Source organism: Scylla paramamosain, chromosome 1 (genome assembly GCF_035594125.1).
Source record: "Scylla paramamosain isolate STU-SP2022 chromosome 1, ASM3559412v1, whole genome shotgun sequence".
NCBI classification, from domain to species: Eukaryota; Metazoa; Arthropoda; class Malacostraca; order Decapoda; family Portunidae; genus Scylla; species Scylla paramamosain.
The window spans coordinates 17,805,955-17,824,018 of NC_087151.1; the positions used below are offsets into that span (position 1 = coordinate 17,805,955).

An 18,064-nucleotide genomic window follows, 5' to 3' on the forward strand; every position below is an offset into this window, starting at 1 on the left:
TCCAGCTGAGGATTAAACTTCATTCTTTTCTGTTGTAAGCAAGGCACACTAAAAACTATGATCATGGTGGCATGGTAATAAGGTATTATTTTCTTAGGAAAGTATCTGTATATCCCAGATTTATTAACCAAAACAGCCCATATAAATAAAAAATACAGGTACACCAAGACCCATGCAATTTTGACAAGTTTTATTTTCCTATAGAATTGTAGGAATTTGTCATTTAAAACCTAAAATATGCATAAGAATACTCACAATGACTAGCACTTAGAAAACTTATGCACATTCATATTTCCTGTCCTGATGCCATGGAAGAGGCTGTTGGAGGTACAATGGTAAGTAGGTGGGAATTACGTATTGTTGTTGTGTGCTGTGTCACCCAGGACGTACGTGAAATAATATATTTAAGAAACACCTGTGAGCACTGGTACAGAAAGTGAGAGGCTGTGATCTATGTCTTGGCTGCAATGAGAACAGATAGCCATCAAGACAACAATAGGCATATGCATGAATCTGAGGTACTATCTTTGTACTAATTAGACTCCAAAACAATTGGCACAGCTTCTGGAATACAGGGGAAATTCAATACTTGACTTGATACTTGAATAAATAAATAAATAAATAAATAAATAAATAAATAAATAAATAAAAAATATCTGCTAATTGTGAATATTCATACATAGCTGTAAACAAAGACTGCCATCTTCCTTTCCCTCCATATCCTGCCCTGCAGCAGTCTTATTATTAATGGGGGATAAGCCCAAATGGAAAAATGTGGTGATAACTACCAAGTGAGAAAAGATTATTGATAAATACAAGAAAGGGGCAGGATTCACCAAACTTTCAGTTGAGTAAGTGTAGTACAGCAAAATCTACAGTAGCTGCCATACTAATGAACAAGACCATTACAAGAACTAAAGAGGCAATGGATGTGAAAAAACAGCTTAAGCAGGCTGAGGCTGTGTAAAAAAAATGGAAAAATTACTGATGGTGTGGATAAATGAAAAGAAGATAGTTGGCAATTCTGTGTCAGAGAGCATAATTTGTGCAAAGGCTCAATGGTAACCTTATTCCTGATACCTGTGGCTCCAATTCATAAGATTTTAAAGGTAGTAAGGGATGGTTTTAAGATGAGAACAGAGATTCATTCTGGTGTTAGGCATAGCAAGGCTGCTAGTGCCAACAAAGTTGCCACTGAGAAGTTTGTGCCTGAATTAGTGAAGGAAATGAGGTCTCTGAGGAGAACCCAAGGCCTGGAAGTGAACAGTGATGGTGTGGATGAGGTAGGTAGAAGACCCCACCACTGAAAGCTATGTAATTGTCATAAGGAACATCTGCAAGAGGTAACTGTCTTCTATGGATGGTGACTCATCAGTAGTTAAACCTTTTGATATTCAAATAATCATCTGGAATGAGTTAAGTTTCAGTATTAAGTTTCCATTGTACTAATTATGTGCCCTGAAGGGCAATGCTGAGAGGATTGAACATGATGTGTGCACTCCTTTATTTGATCACATCTCAACAAGCTCACATAGGCTGGCCTTTGTGGTCACAATGAAGTCGTTCTGTGCATGTAATAAAGGCATTTTGCATATCCAGTTTAACAAGCCAATATGACACCTACAAGAGATGAAAATATAAGGATAAGAATATTAGATGATGGTACCAATGCTGGTACTGTGCATTACATAGATATCTGATGACATAGTACTTCCACTGAGACTGAGATCTGATGAAATTTTTATTTTTATTTATTTTTATTTTACTTTTTATTTATTTATTCTTTTTACATAAGCTTGAAATTAATTGCATTTCTTCTCATATTTATTTCACTTTGCAGCTGGATAGCATAAAGGTTGGTTTACACAAGGCAATTCTTTCTCCAGGCTAGCTCCTGCCATGTGGAACTGCTGGCAGATTTCAGCTGAAAGCATTCATGCAGTTGAGAGCAACTGCAGGTGTCTGCCTGAGATTCCTCCAGGCTAGGAGGTAGGCAGGAGCATTGTTGAGCAGAAGTAGGCACTTGAGTGGGAAGTTATTTTCATTAAGATAACACCTCACACTAGGAGGGAAAATGTCATGAATCCATTCCAGAAAAAAACTGTCTGGTCATCCAGACCTTACTGCTGGCCCTCCACATGACAGACTACCTGCTTTTCACAATGTCGTTTTTCTTAAACACATGGGGTTTCTCCAAATGATACACTAGCATTAGTTTTACCTCACAATCAACACTAGCACTGCCACAAAGCAAAAGAATTAGCCTGTCTTTCATAGGCTTGTGTCCAGGCAAAGCCTTTTCCTCTTGGGTTATGTATGTTCTGTTTGGCATTTTTTTCTAGAGGAGTCCAGTCTCATCACAATTGAACACTTGCTTGAGGATAAAACCCTCAGCAGTTACATATGCACCAAACCCTTTCACAAATTCTTTTGCATCTCGCTTCTTCTTCTTTCACTCCTTTATTTTAACCAGATGGCACCACTGCTATCATATCTATTTCTAATGCTGAACTCTTCGCTCAAACCTTTGCTAAAAACTCTACCTTGGAAATTTCTGGGCTTGTTCCTCCCTCTCCTCCACTTCTGACTACTTCATGCTACCTATTAAAATTCTTCACAATGATGTTTTCCATGCTCTCGCTGGCCTAAACCCTCGGAAGGCTTATGGACCTGATGGGGTCCCTCCTATTGTTCTCCGAAACTGTGCCTCTGTGCTTGCACCTTGCCTAGTCAAACTCTTTCAGCTCTGTCTGTCAACATCTACCTTTCCTTCTTGCTGGAAGTTTGCCTACATTCAGCCTGTTCCTAAAAAGGGTGACCGTTCTAATCCCTCAATCTATCGTCCTATTCCTTTAATTTCCTCCCTATTTAAAGTTTTTAATCTATCCTCAACAGGAAGATTCTTAAATATCTATCACTTCACAACCTTCTATCTGATCGCCAGTATGGGTTCCATCAAGGCCGCTCTACTGGTGATCTTCTGGCTTTCCTTACTGAGTCCTGTTCATCCTCTTTTAGAGATTTTGGTGAAACTTTTGCTGTTGCCTTGGACATATCAAAAGCTTTTGATAGAGTCTGGCGCAAAACTTTGATTCCCAGACTACCTTCCTATGGCTTCTATCCTTCTCTGTGTAACTTCATCTCAAGTTTCCTTTCTGACCATTCTATTGCTGCTGTGGTAGATGGTCATTGTTCTTCTCCTAAATCTATTAACAGTGGTGTTCCTCAGGGTTCTATCCTGTCACCCAATATCTTATTATTCGTCAATGACCTTCTAAACCAAACTTCTTGTCCTATCCACTCCTACACTGATGATACCACCCTACACTGAGACAAAGAAAGTGTTTAGAATGTTACTAATTTGCTCCTCGTCATTAGTGTAATCTCCATTTACATAAATTATGGGTCCAGTAGTTGAAACAATCACTCTCTTTTGCCTGATAAAGCTATAAAATTTATTTGGGTTCATTTTACTCTGGTTCGCAACATGTAACTTGGTGGACCTTTTGCTATGTTTGATTAACCTCTCTGCTTTACATCTTAGTTCAACGAAGCTAGTACGTTCTTCATTATAACTATAGGATTTTAATCTGTTATGTGCATCCCTCTTGGTGCGCAAGCATTCAGCTATTTGAGTGTTCATCACTTTGGCTTAACGTTTTTTTTGTGGGGCAACGATTTTTCATGGTATACATTCTTGCACTGCTTTTAAGTATCTATCCATGAAAAGTTTCCAGTGAGCATTAATATCTGTGGTAGTAAGTAGTTGACTCCAGTCTATTTGGTTAAGAATTGATTTGAGTTTACAGAAATTTGCTTTCCTGTAGTCAAGGACTTTTTCTTTGCTTATATTTGACTCATTAGCTGTGAAGTTTATATTGAAGGAGATTGCGCGGTGATCACTGTTACTAAATTCCTTGCCGATATTCACATTTGTTATTAATTCATCATTCGTAGCTAGTATGAGATCAAGGACATTTTTATCATGTGTCAGGTTTAGCACAAATTGTGTAAGTGAACTTTCTTTTAAGTTATTATACAGGTCATGTCCATGGTGTGAGATGAATGATTTGCCTTGCTTAGTCACTGGTAAGTTAAAATCTCCAAGGATTAACGGTGTCGTGTGTGTCACTTAACTCGCTAATTTGTTGAAAAATGAACAATGATAATAAGAGATATCTCAAACATAAAGATCATAACGTCAAAGTTATGATACATGCACTTTCTCTCTTTGATGACCACTGGCTCAGGAATAATCCTAAGTCACCTGTAGTACCATGATCAAGATCAAGACCACTCATATTTTACAATGATTTCCTTCTTTTTTTCAATGGTTATCACACTTTACTTCTTTCCACAACTTGCAGTAGCACTTTTCATTTGCTTAGGAAGCATTTTCAGGGGAGAATGATCACAAAATAAGGCAGGAAGGCAATGGTGGGAATGCTGTGGTGCCACTGGTAGTGAGGGTGCAAGTTGAGCTTGTGGGCACATGTTGATACAAAATCTGGGCGTCAGGGAAGGGTGTAAGTCGGTTTGGGCGTATATCAGGGTGGATGTAACCCAAGATACCACTGTATATATATATATATATATATATATATATATATATATATATATATATATATATATATATATATATATATATATATATATATATTGCCTATGTTATTCATTTTATATACTAATGATTGTAAAGCTCAATTCAAAAACAGTTTAATTCTTAAATATGATGATGATATGATGATTATTTGGAAAATTAAGAATACTGATGAATCTGACTATTGTGCTCAAGTAAATAACTTTGTTCAGTGGTGTGACATTAATTACTTGAATCTCAGTTGATGACTGACTTTTGCAGAAAAGAAAAGAATGCTGAAAACCTGAAAATTAAAGAGGAAGAAGTATCTAGTGTCCAAGAATACAAATACCTGGGTATGATTACTGATGATAAATTGACAGAAAATGCAAAAACTAAGAAGTTATATGGCAAATGTATACAAAAGCATTAGTTTCCTAAGAAATTTTTAAGAATCTATATGTTAATAGAACCATTTTATATTATAAGTCTGTTGTGGAGCCAGCTTTGGGTTTTTATTTAGCTTCAATTGAATGTTAAAAATAAGATGAAATAGAGAAAAATTGTGAGAATTGCAAGAGAACTGGGTGCAAATGTAACATCACTTGATGACTTCTACTCCAAGGCTGTTTTTGAAATAATGAAGAAAATAATTAATAATGTTCATCTACTTCATAACTGTCACAAATTTTTTTGCACTCTAGGGAAAGACTGAGGCTGCCAGCTCAAAAGACATCTAGACGTAATAAGTCATTTGTGCAAGTAAGCATGAAACTTTACAACTTTGTAAAAAAAAAAAAAAAAAAAAGTGGAGAATAACTTTAGTGTTTAATGTTGTATGCTAGTTTAATTTAGTTTTCTAATGTTGAATGCTAGTTGTATTTAGTTTTTAATACTGTATGTTAACTTCTTTTTAGTTTTCTTTTATTGGATTTATGTTGCTCTTGGCCAGTGTTCCTCCTACATAATAAAAAAAAAAAAAAAAAATGTTCTCTTCTCTTTGGTCTAGTTTTTTGGTATGCACCTGATTTATAAAGAGATTCAGTTTGTATGTAATACAAGTTGACTAAATAAAGTGTATATAATTATAATAACAATGATAATATTAATAATAATAATAATAATAATAGTAATAATAATAATAATAATAATAATAATAATAATAATAATAATAATAATAATAATAATAATAATAATAATAATAAGTATTAATAATAATGATAATAATAATAACAATCATTATTATTACAGTTTTTTTCTCTGAATCACCTGAGACTCACCTGAGATGACTGCAATCTTCTGTGAACCATGCTCTTCCCTAGCAATTCTTTCAGCTTCCTCCATGAGCAGTGTGCCAAAGCCTTGATGCTGGAACTTGGTGGGATCTCGAGCACTAACTGGCACTACAGATCCATACACGTGTAGCTCCCTCACCACTGACACACCACCCACCAACTCTGGTCTTGTTTATCCATGAAAATAAAAAAATTTGCTATTACATCTGTTGCAATAATACTTTATCATGAAATTCTTTGTCAATCATTATGAGATGAAAAAGATTTCAGTGTAGTTTTAATGGGATAAAATACAAAGTGTTGCACTGAGTTTCACAATATTCTAATCACAGTTACGTATTGTGTCATTCTCCGAATAATTCATTACTAGATTTTTCACAAAAATTCTGTTTCACATGAAGTCATTCAGGCCCCACTAAAAACTGCCAGTCACTCCAGTGCTATTTTGTTTATCAGAACTATGTCTGCAGCACCCAGCTGCACCTTCCAGATTTAGTCACTGTGTTTAACACTTAAATGCAAACAATATATTTTTTTTACTCACTTCAAACAATGGATGAATTTCATCAAACATTAGGAAAGTAATAAAAAAATTAGTTACCCTAACTATTTATTAAATTCAAAGCCAGAGTATGAAAATACAAGTCTTACTTCATTTGCAACCAAACTATTAACACTGTATAAAGAAAGTAAGTTATTTTTATTTTGTTTTAAAAGTAAGAATGAAAGAAACATTGTTTTGGCAATGATTAAACCTTAAATTCCCTAACACAGTAAGTATTGGCTGGGTGGACAATAACTACAACAGTGATTGTTACTGGTCCTTGGTGATTCACACTGGTTGCCTTACTGCCTTAAAGTTCAATCTACCCTGAAATAAGGAGCTATGAAAGAGGAGTAAATTTTGGGTTCCTGAAATTGTTTTATTTCATACTAATTTGATTTTTTTCTGCTAGCTGACTCCTGTTGGTGACCAGAAACTTAGGCTTTCCCTATGAATTAATTTTGATTGATGACCAAATCAAATTTTTTTTCATTAGAGCTCGTATAATAGATATGTTATTTTCACTACTTCTAAGGGCTCCTCCTCCTCCTCCTCCTCCTCCATATTAGATAAGAAAGTAAGAACTGTTATATTCATCACATATTCCAGTTTTTTCTTACTGAACAGTCTCTTTGCCATTGTGCACTAATATAATGTCTAACAGTTTCCTGTAGAAAAAAAATGCCTGAAAAGATAAGAACCACCCCTTGAAATTCACCACAATCGTTATACACAGAATGTAATATAAAGTCTTACAACTTCCTAGAGAGAGAGAGAGAGAGAGGGAGAGAGAGAAAGAGAGAGAGAGAGAGAGAGAGAGAGAGAGAGAGAGAGAGAGAGAGAGAGAGAGAGAGAGAGAGAGAGAGAGAGAGAGAGAGAGAGAGAGAGAGAGAGAGAGAGAGAGAGAGAGAGAGAGAGAGAGAGAGAGAGAGAGAGAGAATCAGCCTGAAAAGATCAGCCCTTGAAATTCATCACGATCTTAACATACAAAGTATGGGAGAGAAAGAGAAACAGAGAGAGAGAGAGAGAGAGAGAGAGAGAGAGAGAGAGAGAGAGAGAGAGAGAGAGAGAGAGAGAGAGAGAGAGAGAGAGAGAGAGAGAGAGAGAGAGAGAGAGAGAGAGAGAGAGAGAGAGAGAGAGAGAGAGAGAGAGAGAGAGAGAGAGAGAGAGAGAGAGAGAGAGAGAGAGAGAGAGAGAGAGAGAGAGAGAGAGAGAGATAAAACGCACACTATGTCTCATGGCAAGAGGCTATGAGGAATTGAGAATGCATGAAAGGACAGCTGTATACCCTTCCTAAATCACTTTTAAACAGATGGAAGATTAAACGATGTGATAAATTTCACTGAATGTTTGCAATATCACCTCTTCTTGACTGAATGGAAACACAGAGTGAAATTGACCACAATCATAGATAACACTCATAATATTGGAGAAAGAAAATGTGCACTACATCTCATGGCAAGAGCCTATGGGGAACTGAAAATATATTGAAAACCAGCTGTGTACCCTTTCTTTTCAGAGGGGATATGAAATGTTGTGGTGAATTTCACCCAATGTTTGCATTCCAAGGTTAAAGCAAGTACTAGCTTTTTTTTTTTTTCTGTAGGTGTGTGTGTGTGTGTGTGTGTGTGTGTGTGTGTGTGTGTGTGTGTGTGTGTGTGTGTGTGTGTGTATTTACCTAGTTTTATACTTAGTTGTAGTTTAAGGGAGGGGAGTAATCTCATAGTATCATCTCTATGTCTATCCAGTTTGGTCTTAAAAGCATGGACAGTTTCGGCATTGACACCTTATTCAATGAGTTCATTCCATTTGTTCACATTTCTGTGAGGAAAACTATACTTCTTGATGTCTCTTCTACAGTTAACCTTCTTCAACTTCTTACTATGCCCCTTAGTACTCTGTGTGTCTAAATTTATAAAACATTCTTTGTCCACATTTTCCACACCGTTTATCATTCTATAAATGTTTATTAAATCTCTTCTTTACTTTCAGTCAAGATAAATTTTGGTCTTGTATTACAGTTCTCACCTCTCTATCATCCAGATAATAAATCCTCCATCCACCCCCAGCAGTTTTCCTCCAATTGTTCCATAATTTTTTATATTCTATAGCAATCTTTGATATGGTACTTTGTTAAAAGCCTTCTTCAAGTCTAAGTAGACAAGATCTACCCATCTGTCTCTCTCTTGCACAATATCGACTACCCTTGAATAAAAAGACAATAAATTCATGGAGCATGATCTTCCCCTTCTAAATCCAATTTACCAAAACTTTATCTCTTTCCAAGTGTTCCACCCATCTTTCCTTTACTGTTCTTTCACATAGTTTTCCTACAACACTAGTCAATGACACTGGTCTAAAATTTAGTGGGTTTTTCTTATTTCCCCCTTTGAATATTGGTGTAATATTTGCTCTCTTATAATCTTTTGGTACTCTTCCCTGTGACAATGACATCACACCATACTGTGTGTGTGTGTGTGTGTGTGTGTGTGTGTGTGTGTGTGTGTGTGTGTGTGTGTGTGTGTGTGTGTGTGTGTGTGTGTGTGTGCATCTGTGTGTATTTACCTAGTTGTGAGATACAGGAAAAGAGCCATACTTAGGCTTGTGCTGTTCTGTCTCTATATTTCTTAGCAGCTAACTTTACCTTAACCCTATTGTTTGCAGCTTTCCTGGATTTTCACTCTTCTCAACCTTGTGTATTAAGTACAAGTAAACATCACTGGATGAACAATATTCTTTGGATCACCTTGTGGCAACAGGCTAAACATATTGTACAGTGCCATTCCATCTGATTACTTATAGTGTAGTACATATTATGACATGCAATGTTGCCTAGTGATTTTTCCTAACACCATTGCTCATATCTGCTTTCTTCACATCACTATCAGTGTTTCCCATCAGATGGATATATTCTGCACATACACACATGCACACACACACACACACACACACACACACACACACACACACACTGTGCAACAGCCATGGCAGGCATCCTTGAATGATATCCAGAGGAAGAAAGGAAGCTGGACATAAAATGGTTATGTCTGGTTTCATCAACCAACCAGATGATGATTAGGAAAACTGAACCTTAATACCCTCCTTTATTAAATAAAGGAGGGTATTAAGGTTCAGGATGAAATTTTCATCCTGATGGTGCCACTGCTATCTCATCTATTTCTAAAACTGAACCCTTTGCTCAAACCTTTGCTAAAAACTCTACCTTGGATGATTCAGGGCTTGTTCCTCACTTTTCTCTACCCTCTGACTACTTCATGCTACCTATTAAAACTCTTCAGTGATATTTTCCATGCCCTTGGTGGCCTTAACCCCCAGAAGGCTTATGGACCTGATGGAGTCCCTCCTATTGTTCTCCAAAACTGTGCCTCCATGCTTGCACCTTGCCTAGTCAAATTCTTTCATCTCTGCCTGTCAATATCTACCTTTCCTTCTTGCTGGAAGTTTGCTTACATCCAGCCTGTTCCTAAAAAGGGTGACTATTCTAATCCCTCAAACTAGTATCCTATTGCTTTAATTTCCTGCCTATCTAAAGTTTTTGAATCTATCCTCAACAGGAAGATTCTTAAACATCTACCACTTCACAACCTTCTGTCTGATCACCAGTATGGGTTCCATCGAGGCTGCTCTACTAGCAATCTTCTGGCTTTCATAACTGAGTCTTTTAGAGATTTTGATGAAATTTTTGCTGTTGCCTTAGACATATCAAAAGATTTTGATAGAGTCTGGTACAAAGCTTTAATTTCCAAACTACCCTCCTACAGCTTCTATCCTTCTCTCTGTAACTTCATCTCAAGTTTAATTTCTGACTATTCTATTGCTGCTGTGGTAGACGGTCACTGTTCTTCTCCTAAATCTATTAACAGTGGTGTTCCTCAGGGTTCTGTCCTGTCACCCACTCTCTTCTTATTATTCATTAATGATCTTCTAAACCAAACTTCTTGTCCTATCCACTCCTACACTGATGATACCACCCTGCACTTTTCCATGTCTTTTCATAGACGTCCAACCCTTCAGGAGGTAAACATTTCACACAGGGAAGCCACAGAACGCCTGACTTCTGATCTTCCTAAAATTTCTGATTGGGGCAGAGCAAACTTGGTATTGTTCAATGCCTCAAAAACTCAATTCCTCCATCTATCAACTTGACACAACCTTCCAGACAACTATCCCCTCTTCTTCAATGACACTCAACTGTCCCCCTCTTCTACACTGAACATCCTCGGTCTGTCCTTTACTTATAATCTGAACTGGAAACTTCACATCTCATCTCTAGCTAAAACAGCTTCTATGAAGTTAGGTGTTCTGAGATGTCTCCGCCAGTTTTTCTCACCCCCGCAGCTGCTAACTCTGTACAAGGGCCTTATCCGTCCATGTATGTAGTATGCTTCACATGTCTGGGGGGGTTCCACTCATACTGCTCTTCTAGACAGGGTGGAATCAAAAGCTTTTCGTCTCATCAACTCCTCTCCTCTAACTGACTGTCTTCAGCCTCTCTCTTACCGCCGCAATGTTGCATGTATAGCTGTCTTCTACCACTATTTTCATGCTAATTGCTCTTCTGATCTTGCTAACTGCATGCCTCCCCTCCTCCCGTGGCCTTGCTGCACAAGACTTTCTTCTTTCTCTCACCCCTATTCTGTCCACCTTTCTAACGCAAGAGTTAACCAGTATTCTCAATCATTCAACCCTTTCTCTGGTAAACTCTGGAATTCCCTGCCTGCTTCTATACTTCCACCTTCCTATGACATGAATTCCTTCAAGAGGGAGGTTTCAAGACACTTATTCATCAATTTTTGACCACTGCTTTGACCCTTTTATGGGACTGGCATTTCAGTGGGCATATTGTTTTTATTGTTTTTTTGTTGCCCTTGCCCAGTGTCCTTCCTACATAAAAAAAAAAAAAAAAAAAAAAAACTGTCTTCAGCCTCTCTCTCACCACCGCAGTGTTGCATCTCTAGCTGTCTTCTACCACTATTTTCATGCTAACTGCTCTTCTGATCTTGCTAACTGCATGCCTCTCCTCCTCCCGCAGCCTCGCTGTACAAGACTCTCTTCTTTCTCTCACCCCTATTCTGTCCACCTCTCTAATGCAAGAGTTAACCAGTATTCTCAATCATTCATCCCTTTCTCTGGTAAACTCTGGAGCTCCCTGCCTGCTTCTGTATTTCCACCTTCCTATGACTTGAATTCCTTCAAGAGGGAGGTTTCAAGTTTTTGACTACTGCTTTGACCCTTTTATGGGACTGGCATTTCAGTGGGCATTCTTTTTTTTTATTGGATTTTTGTTGCCCTTGGCCAGTATCCCTCCTACATAATTAAAAAAAAAAAAAAAAAAAAAAAAAAAATATATATATATATATATATATATATATATATATATATATATATATATATATATATATATATATATATATATATATATATATATATATATATATATATATATATATATATATATATATATATATATATATATATATATATATATATATAAATTACTGTCAGACTTTATACATTTATTTATAGGTTTATCAAGAAAGCAAACCTTAGGGTTTTACAGAAACAAATTATCATAGTGCTTGGCTGTGATAAGCTGGACAACAACATTTCTGAGGTGCTACAGTTCAAGCTGCCATGATTACAATGAGTGAAATGGCAACTGTTTGCAGATAGATATAGGGATGCGAGGCTCAATTCCTCATCCACTGTAGGATTCTGTGATCTCATGAGCTTACCTAGGTCTAATCCAGCACACAGTAGTTTCGTCAGTCAGTGTGAATGAGGTCATGAACATTAGTTCTGCATATTTAAGCAAATGTATTTTTCTAACTAGGAATTCCATCCCCTGATTAGCAAAGACCACAGAGGACAGGCCATTGTAAGAGGAAAGTTCAGGGAATAAATAAGACTTGATTCACCATTTGCTCAAAGTCAGGTAACTGCTGGTACATCACAAAATTGACTTATTTTAGTAGCCTTCTTAGTGGAAACTGAACATCAACACAAAGTTACTAGCAGTGTTATATGGAATTCAGGAATTTTGCTGTAAGGGGACAAGTTCATCCGAAGTTTAACATGTTAAATATGAAGATAATTTGCAAGTAGTTTGATGGAAACATATTTTGTACTTAATTTTAATGAATTAAATATAAAAAAAACTATTAGTATCTGATATCACCCTCATGGCCACCCTTATAATAATTACTCTGATCTTGAATGCAATATAGCAAACATGGCAAATGCCTATGAGCAACTGTGCCTTAAAACAATGTGAAAGTCATGTAGAAGTTGAAACATTGTCTCACCTATTACCCTTTAAGTAACATTATACAAAATTTCCCATAAATGTTATCATTATTATTTATTTATTTTTTTTTATGTAGGGAAGGACACATGCCAAGGGCAACAAAACTGTAAAAAAATGAAAAAAAAAAGAAAAAAAAAAAAAAAAGGCCCACTGAGGTGCCAGTCCCTGAACAGAGTCAATAGTGGCAATCGAAAATTACAGGATAAGTGTCTTGAAACTTCCCTCTTGAAAGAGTTCAAGTCGTAGGAAGGAGGAAATAAAGAAGCATGAAGGGAGTTCCTGAGATTACCAGAGAAAGGGACAAATGATTAAGAATACTGGTTAACTCTTGCATCAGAGAGGTGGACAGAATAAGAGTGAAAAAAGAAAGTTTTGTGCAGTGAGGTCATGGGAGGAGGGGAGGCATGTAGTTAGCATGAAAATAGCAGTAGAAAACAGAACAGCAAGAGATGCAACATTGCAGCAATGAGAAAGAGGCTGAAGACAGTCAGTTAGAGGAGAGGAGTTGATAAAATGAAAAGCTTTCGATTTCACCCAGTCTAAAAAGAGCAGTATGAGTGGAACGCCCCATACATGTGAAGCATATTCCAATCATGGACAGATGAGGCCTATGCACAGAGTTACCAGCTGGGAAGGTGAGAAAAACTGGCAGAGATGACACAGAAAGCCTAACCTCATAGAAACTGTTTTAGCTAGAGAAGTTTCCAGTTTAGATTACAGGTGAAGGACAGACATTACTAAGTTTGGTCTACCCCAATCAGAAATCTTAGAGAGATCACATCAGGCATTCTGTGATTTCCCTGCATGAGCTGTTTACTTCCTGAAGGATTGGGGGGGTTTACGAAAAGAAGTGGAAAAGTGCAGGATCAGTGTATAGTGGATAGGACAAGAAGTCTGGTTTAGATCATTGATGAATAATAGGAAACGAGCAGGTGACACGACAGAACACTGAGGAACACAACCTTTAATAGACTGAAGAAAAACAGTGACTGTCTACCACAGCAGCAATAAGATGGTCAAAGACAAAACTAAAGATGAAATTACAGAGAGGATAGAAGCCATAAGACAGTAGTTTGGAAACCAAAAGTTTTGTGCCACTCTATCAAAAGCTTTTGATATGTCTAAGGCAACAGCAAGTTTCACCAAAATCCCTAAAAGTGTGTTTTGTTCTCATATCTGGTGTGATACAGCACTGTAGCTGTGCAGTACCATGACATCTAAAACCATGTGTGTGTGTATGTATTTATTTATCTATTTACCTAATTGTGAAATATGGGAGAGGAGCTAAGCTTGTACTGTCCCATTTCCATAACTGTTTTTATCCAACTTTTCCTTAAAGTCATGAATATTTGTAGTACACACCACTTCCCCTTCCGGTCCATTTCATGCCTTTATGCTTCTATGAAGGAAGCTAAACTTCTTCATGTCCCTTCTTTAGGTGGTTACTTTTAGTTTTCTTCCATGTCCTCCTGTTTCTCTTTCATTCATTATAAAGAGATGTTCCCTATCTAGTTTTTCCATCCCATTCAACAATCTGTACAATGCAATCAAGTCACTTCTCTCTCGTCTCTTTTCCAAGGTTGGGAGTTGCATTCTAGCTAGTCACTCCTCATATGACAAATCTTGCAATTCTGTTATCATCTTTGTTGCTGCTCTCTGTATTCCTTTCAACTTTCTTATGTGCTTTTTTTCATGTGGTGACCAAATTAATGCTGTGTATTCTAATCTCAGACATATCACTGTGGTGATTATTTTCCTCATCATTTCTACATCCTGATAAGCAAAGGCAACTCTTATATTCCTTAGTAGGCTGAGTTTCACTTTTTTTCTTGTTAATATGTTTTTCCAGTGATAAATTCTCTGAGAAAATCATTCCCAGATTTTTTTCTCTTGCTGTCTTATTTACTGTTTCATTCCCCATCTTATGGTTATAGCTACACCTTCTGTTACTTTTTCCAAATTCCATCTTTTTACACTTACCAAAGTTAAATTCCATTTGCCATCTGTTTCTCCACTTGCACACCTTGTCTGTAAGTCTTTGTAATTCTTCACAATCTTCAGTTCCCTTCACTCTTCTCGTAAATTTTGCATCGTCAACAAAAAGACTCACATAGCTGGATACATTCTCCACCATATCATTTATATTCACTGCAAACATTATTGGTGCCAACACTGACCCTTGGGGGACCTCACTTAATACTGGGCTCCACATTGATGTCTGGTCCCTTATTACTGTTCGCATCTCTCTGTTTTTTAAGCAAATCATCCATCCAATTCAGCATTTTTCCATTTACACCACCTATCTTTTCCAGCTTCCACACCAGTCTATTATGTGGCACTTTAACAAAAGCTTTTCTTAAATCTAGATAAATACAGTCTGCCCAACCATCTCTCTCCCGTATGATATCAATCACTCTTGAATAATAACATAATAAAATTGACAAATTGAAAAGTTGTGAGAATCTCCTTATCTTCCAAAAACTTGGTCCACTTGTTCTTTATTATCCTTTCACATATTTTTGCAACCACACTCGTCAGCAACACCGGTCTATAATTTAGTGGGTCTTGTGCGTCTCCTCCTTTAAAAATGGGTATGATGTTTGCCCTTTTCCAATCCTGTGGAACTATTCCTTCATTAATAGAGGTACATATGATGGTATGTAATTTATCATTAAGCTGGTTACTGCATTCTTTTATTATCCATCCCGACACTCCATCCGGTCCATCCTGTGTACTGTTTCTCACATCTAACGTTTTGATGATTTCATCAATTTCCTCTTTTGTTACTTGAAATTCCTCTATTTCCCCATTTTCAGGTGTGCCTTATAAATTCCTTTTCCTTTGTAAAAACTTCCTTAAAGCTCTTATTCATCACTTCTGCCATCTCTTTCGGGTTTTCATAAACCACTCCATCTAGCATAGCTTTTCTATACTCACTTTGCTTTTCAGTTTAAAATTCACATATCTATAGAAGAGTTTGGGCTCATGTTTATACCTGTCTATTATATCTTCTTCAAACTGTCTTTGTTCATTCCTCAGGATCTTCACGTAATCATTTCTTGCTTGTTTGTAATTATTCCATAGGTAAATTCTTTTACTTATCCTCCATTTTTTCCATGTATCCTCTTTCATCCTTCTTGCTGCTTCGCATCTTTTATTAAACCACTCTTTTTTTTGCCTGCTATTACTGTCTGCTTTTTAGGCACAAACTTTTTTTCACCTTCTTTATATATTTTAAGAAATTCATCCCTCTTCTCTTGGATCCCTGTAGCCTTATGGAACCTATCCCATCTCTCCTCTTGAAAAAATCAAAATCTGCCTTACAGTAGTTTAATCTCTCAGCATGGTATTCTTCATTCTTTTGATTCTCTATTTCCTCATTTATATTGAATTCTATGGTAGCATGGTCACTTTTGGCTAACAGACACCTTATGTGAACATTCTCAATTCCTTCTGGTTCCTTACTAAATAAAAGATCTAGTCTTGATGTTTTTCCATCTTTTTCAAATTTTGTATCACCTTTTATCCATTGAGTTAATATATTATCCATTGCCAGCTATAATAATTTATTTCCCCAAGATGATTCTGTTCCCTCCATGTACCACTGTTCCCAACATACCTCCTTACAGTTAAAGTCTCCCATCATGATCAATTTATTACCTCTTAGCATTTCCTCTGTCCAGTTCACTGTGTCTTTTATTATTATTTCATATTCTTCGTTTGACCAGGCATTGATTTTTGGTGGTACGTACATCACTATGTATTGTCTCTTTTTGCCTTGTGTATTTTCCACTCCAATTTTTTATGCTTCTGCTAATCCATTTCCATATTCTATTTCATCCACCTTTGAGCTCTTCTTAACTAGAAACATCACTCCTCCTCCTTTCTTATATGTTCTACTTCTTTTCCATAAATTGTATTGATTTTGCCCAATGTTCTTTACCTCTAACTCATCATATAATTTTATTTCTGTGAGGCCCATTATATCTGGACTTTTCTCATTTAAATAAACATTTAATTCCCTTAATCCCAAGATGAGTCCATTAACATAAATGTAAGCTACCTTCAAAATGCACTTTTTTCTCCTTAGCTAGTTTCCCTATTCTCCCTCTTGTTCAGGTACCACTTCCTCACTTTCATGTCCAACACCCTCCAATAAAATATCTCCTGTTCTTCCAATCTCTCCTTATTATTTGCCTTTACTTCCTCCCTCATTTTAATTAGCTCTTCTCTTTCCTTTTCATTTAAGTCTCTTCTCAGCCATATGTTTTTTGTTACCTCATCTTTAGCTAATTCCCAAGCCTCTGCCAGAGCCTCCTCAGCTTCCTTCTGTGATTTAAATTTTATACTTATGGGTCTGTGCCATTCACCTGTGAATTTCCCTACTCTGTGGTATTCTTCCACTTCATTAACTAGACATCTTCCCTCCTCTTGTACCTTTCCCACCACTTTGTTTTTACCTCTTTCAGCTCTTTCTCTCTTACTGTTTTGTTGATTTCCTTAATTTCCTTTTCTTTTTGTCAACTGTCTCTCTTACAAGAGATTCATTTGTCTTGATAACATTTACCACCTTTTGCATAATTTTGGCCTCATTTAATTGTTCTTCTATTATTTTCTCCCATACTGTATGGTCTCTTGCTCACTCATTTGTTTCTCCAACTTATCTACTTTCCTCTCAAACTTTACCTTATCTTCTTCTTGGAGCTTTTTCCATGCATCTTGACTTTCACTTAATTGCACTACAGTTTTGGCACTTCCTTCCACTTTCTTACTGCATTCCTTATCTCCAGAATGTTGCATTTATTTCTTAGCTCTATGTTTTCAGCTCTCAATCCCTTCAGTTCTTTAAACCTTTCCTTTCGGCGCTTAAACTATTTTCCCGTTTGCTATGACGGCTAAAAATGGTAAACCTAGAAATTGTCAGAAAACTGTTTGAATACTAATAATTATTTTCTCTTTGTTATTCTGAATACAATGATATACTTTGTAGCTTGATGTGACCTCTGAAAGTTCAGTTCATGCCTTATCAAGGATTCCTCCTCCTCCTGCTGTGTGATCTGTCTTCCAGAAACAGCCCGGAGAGCGATGACACTGCGCGCGCACACACACACACACACACACACACACACTCTCTCTCTCTCATTCTCACACTCTCACTCTCTCATTTTCTGAGACTGTTTTATGGAAAAGGCACATCTTATATGCCATCAAATATGGTAATCTGTTCCTGGGCAAAAATTTTAAAAATTTCCTCTAATATCACTTAGATTGCAACAAAATGGATATAGAATGGCAGTAATATAAGGTATCTGAAACAT

The 18,064-nt window shown here is 36.7% G+C and overlaps 1 protein-coding gene across 1 annotated transcript in view; it reads right to left on the reverse strand.

Moving 5' to 3' along the window:
• Positions 1-18,064, reverse strand: part of LOC135101705 (elongator complex protein 3) — a 201,442-nt gene that overhangs the window by 22,148 nt on the left and 161,230 nt on the right. Inside the window, exon 10 of the mRNA XM_064006020.1 lies at positions 5,860-6,041. Coding sequence (XP_063862090.1) covers positions 5,860-6,041 — 182 coding nt within the window. The remainder of the gene's footprint in view (positions 1-5,859; positions 6,042-18,064) is intronic.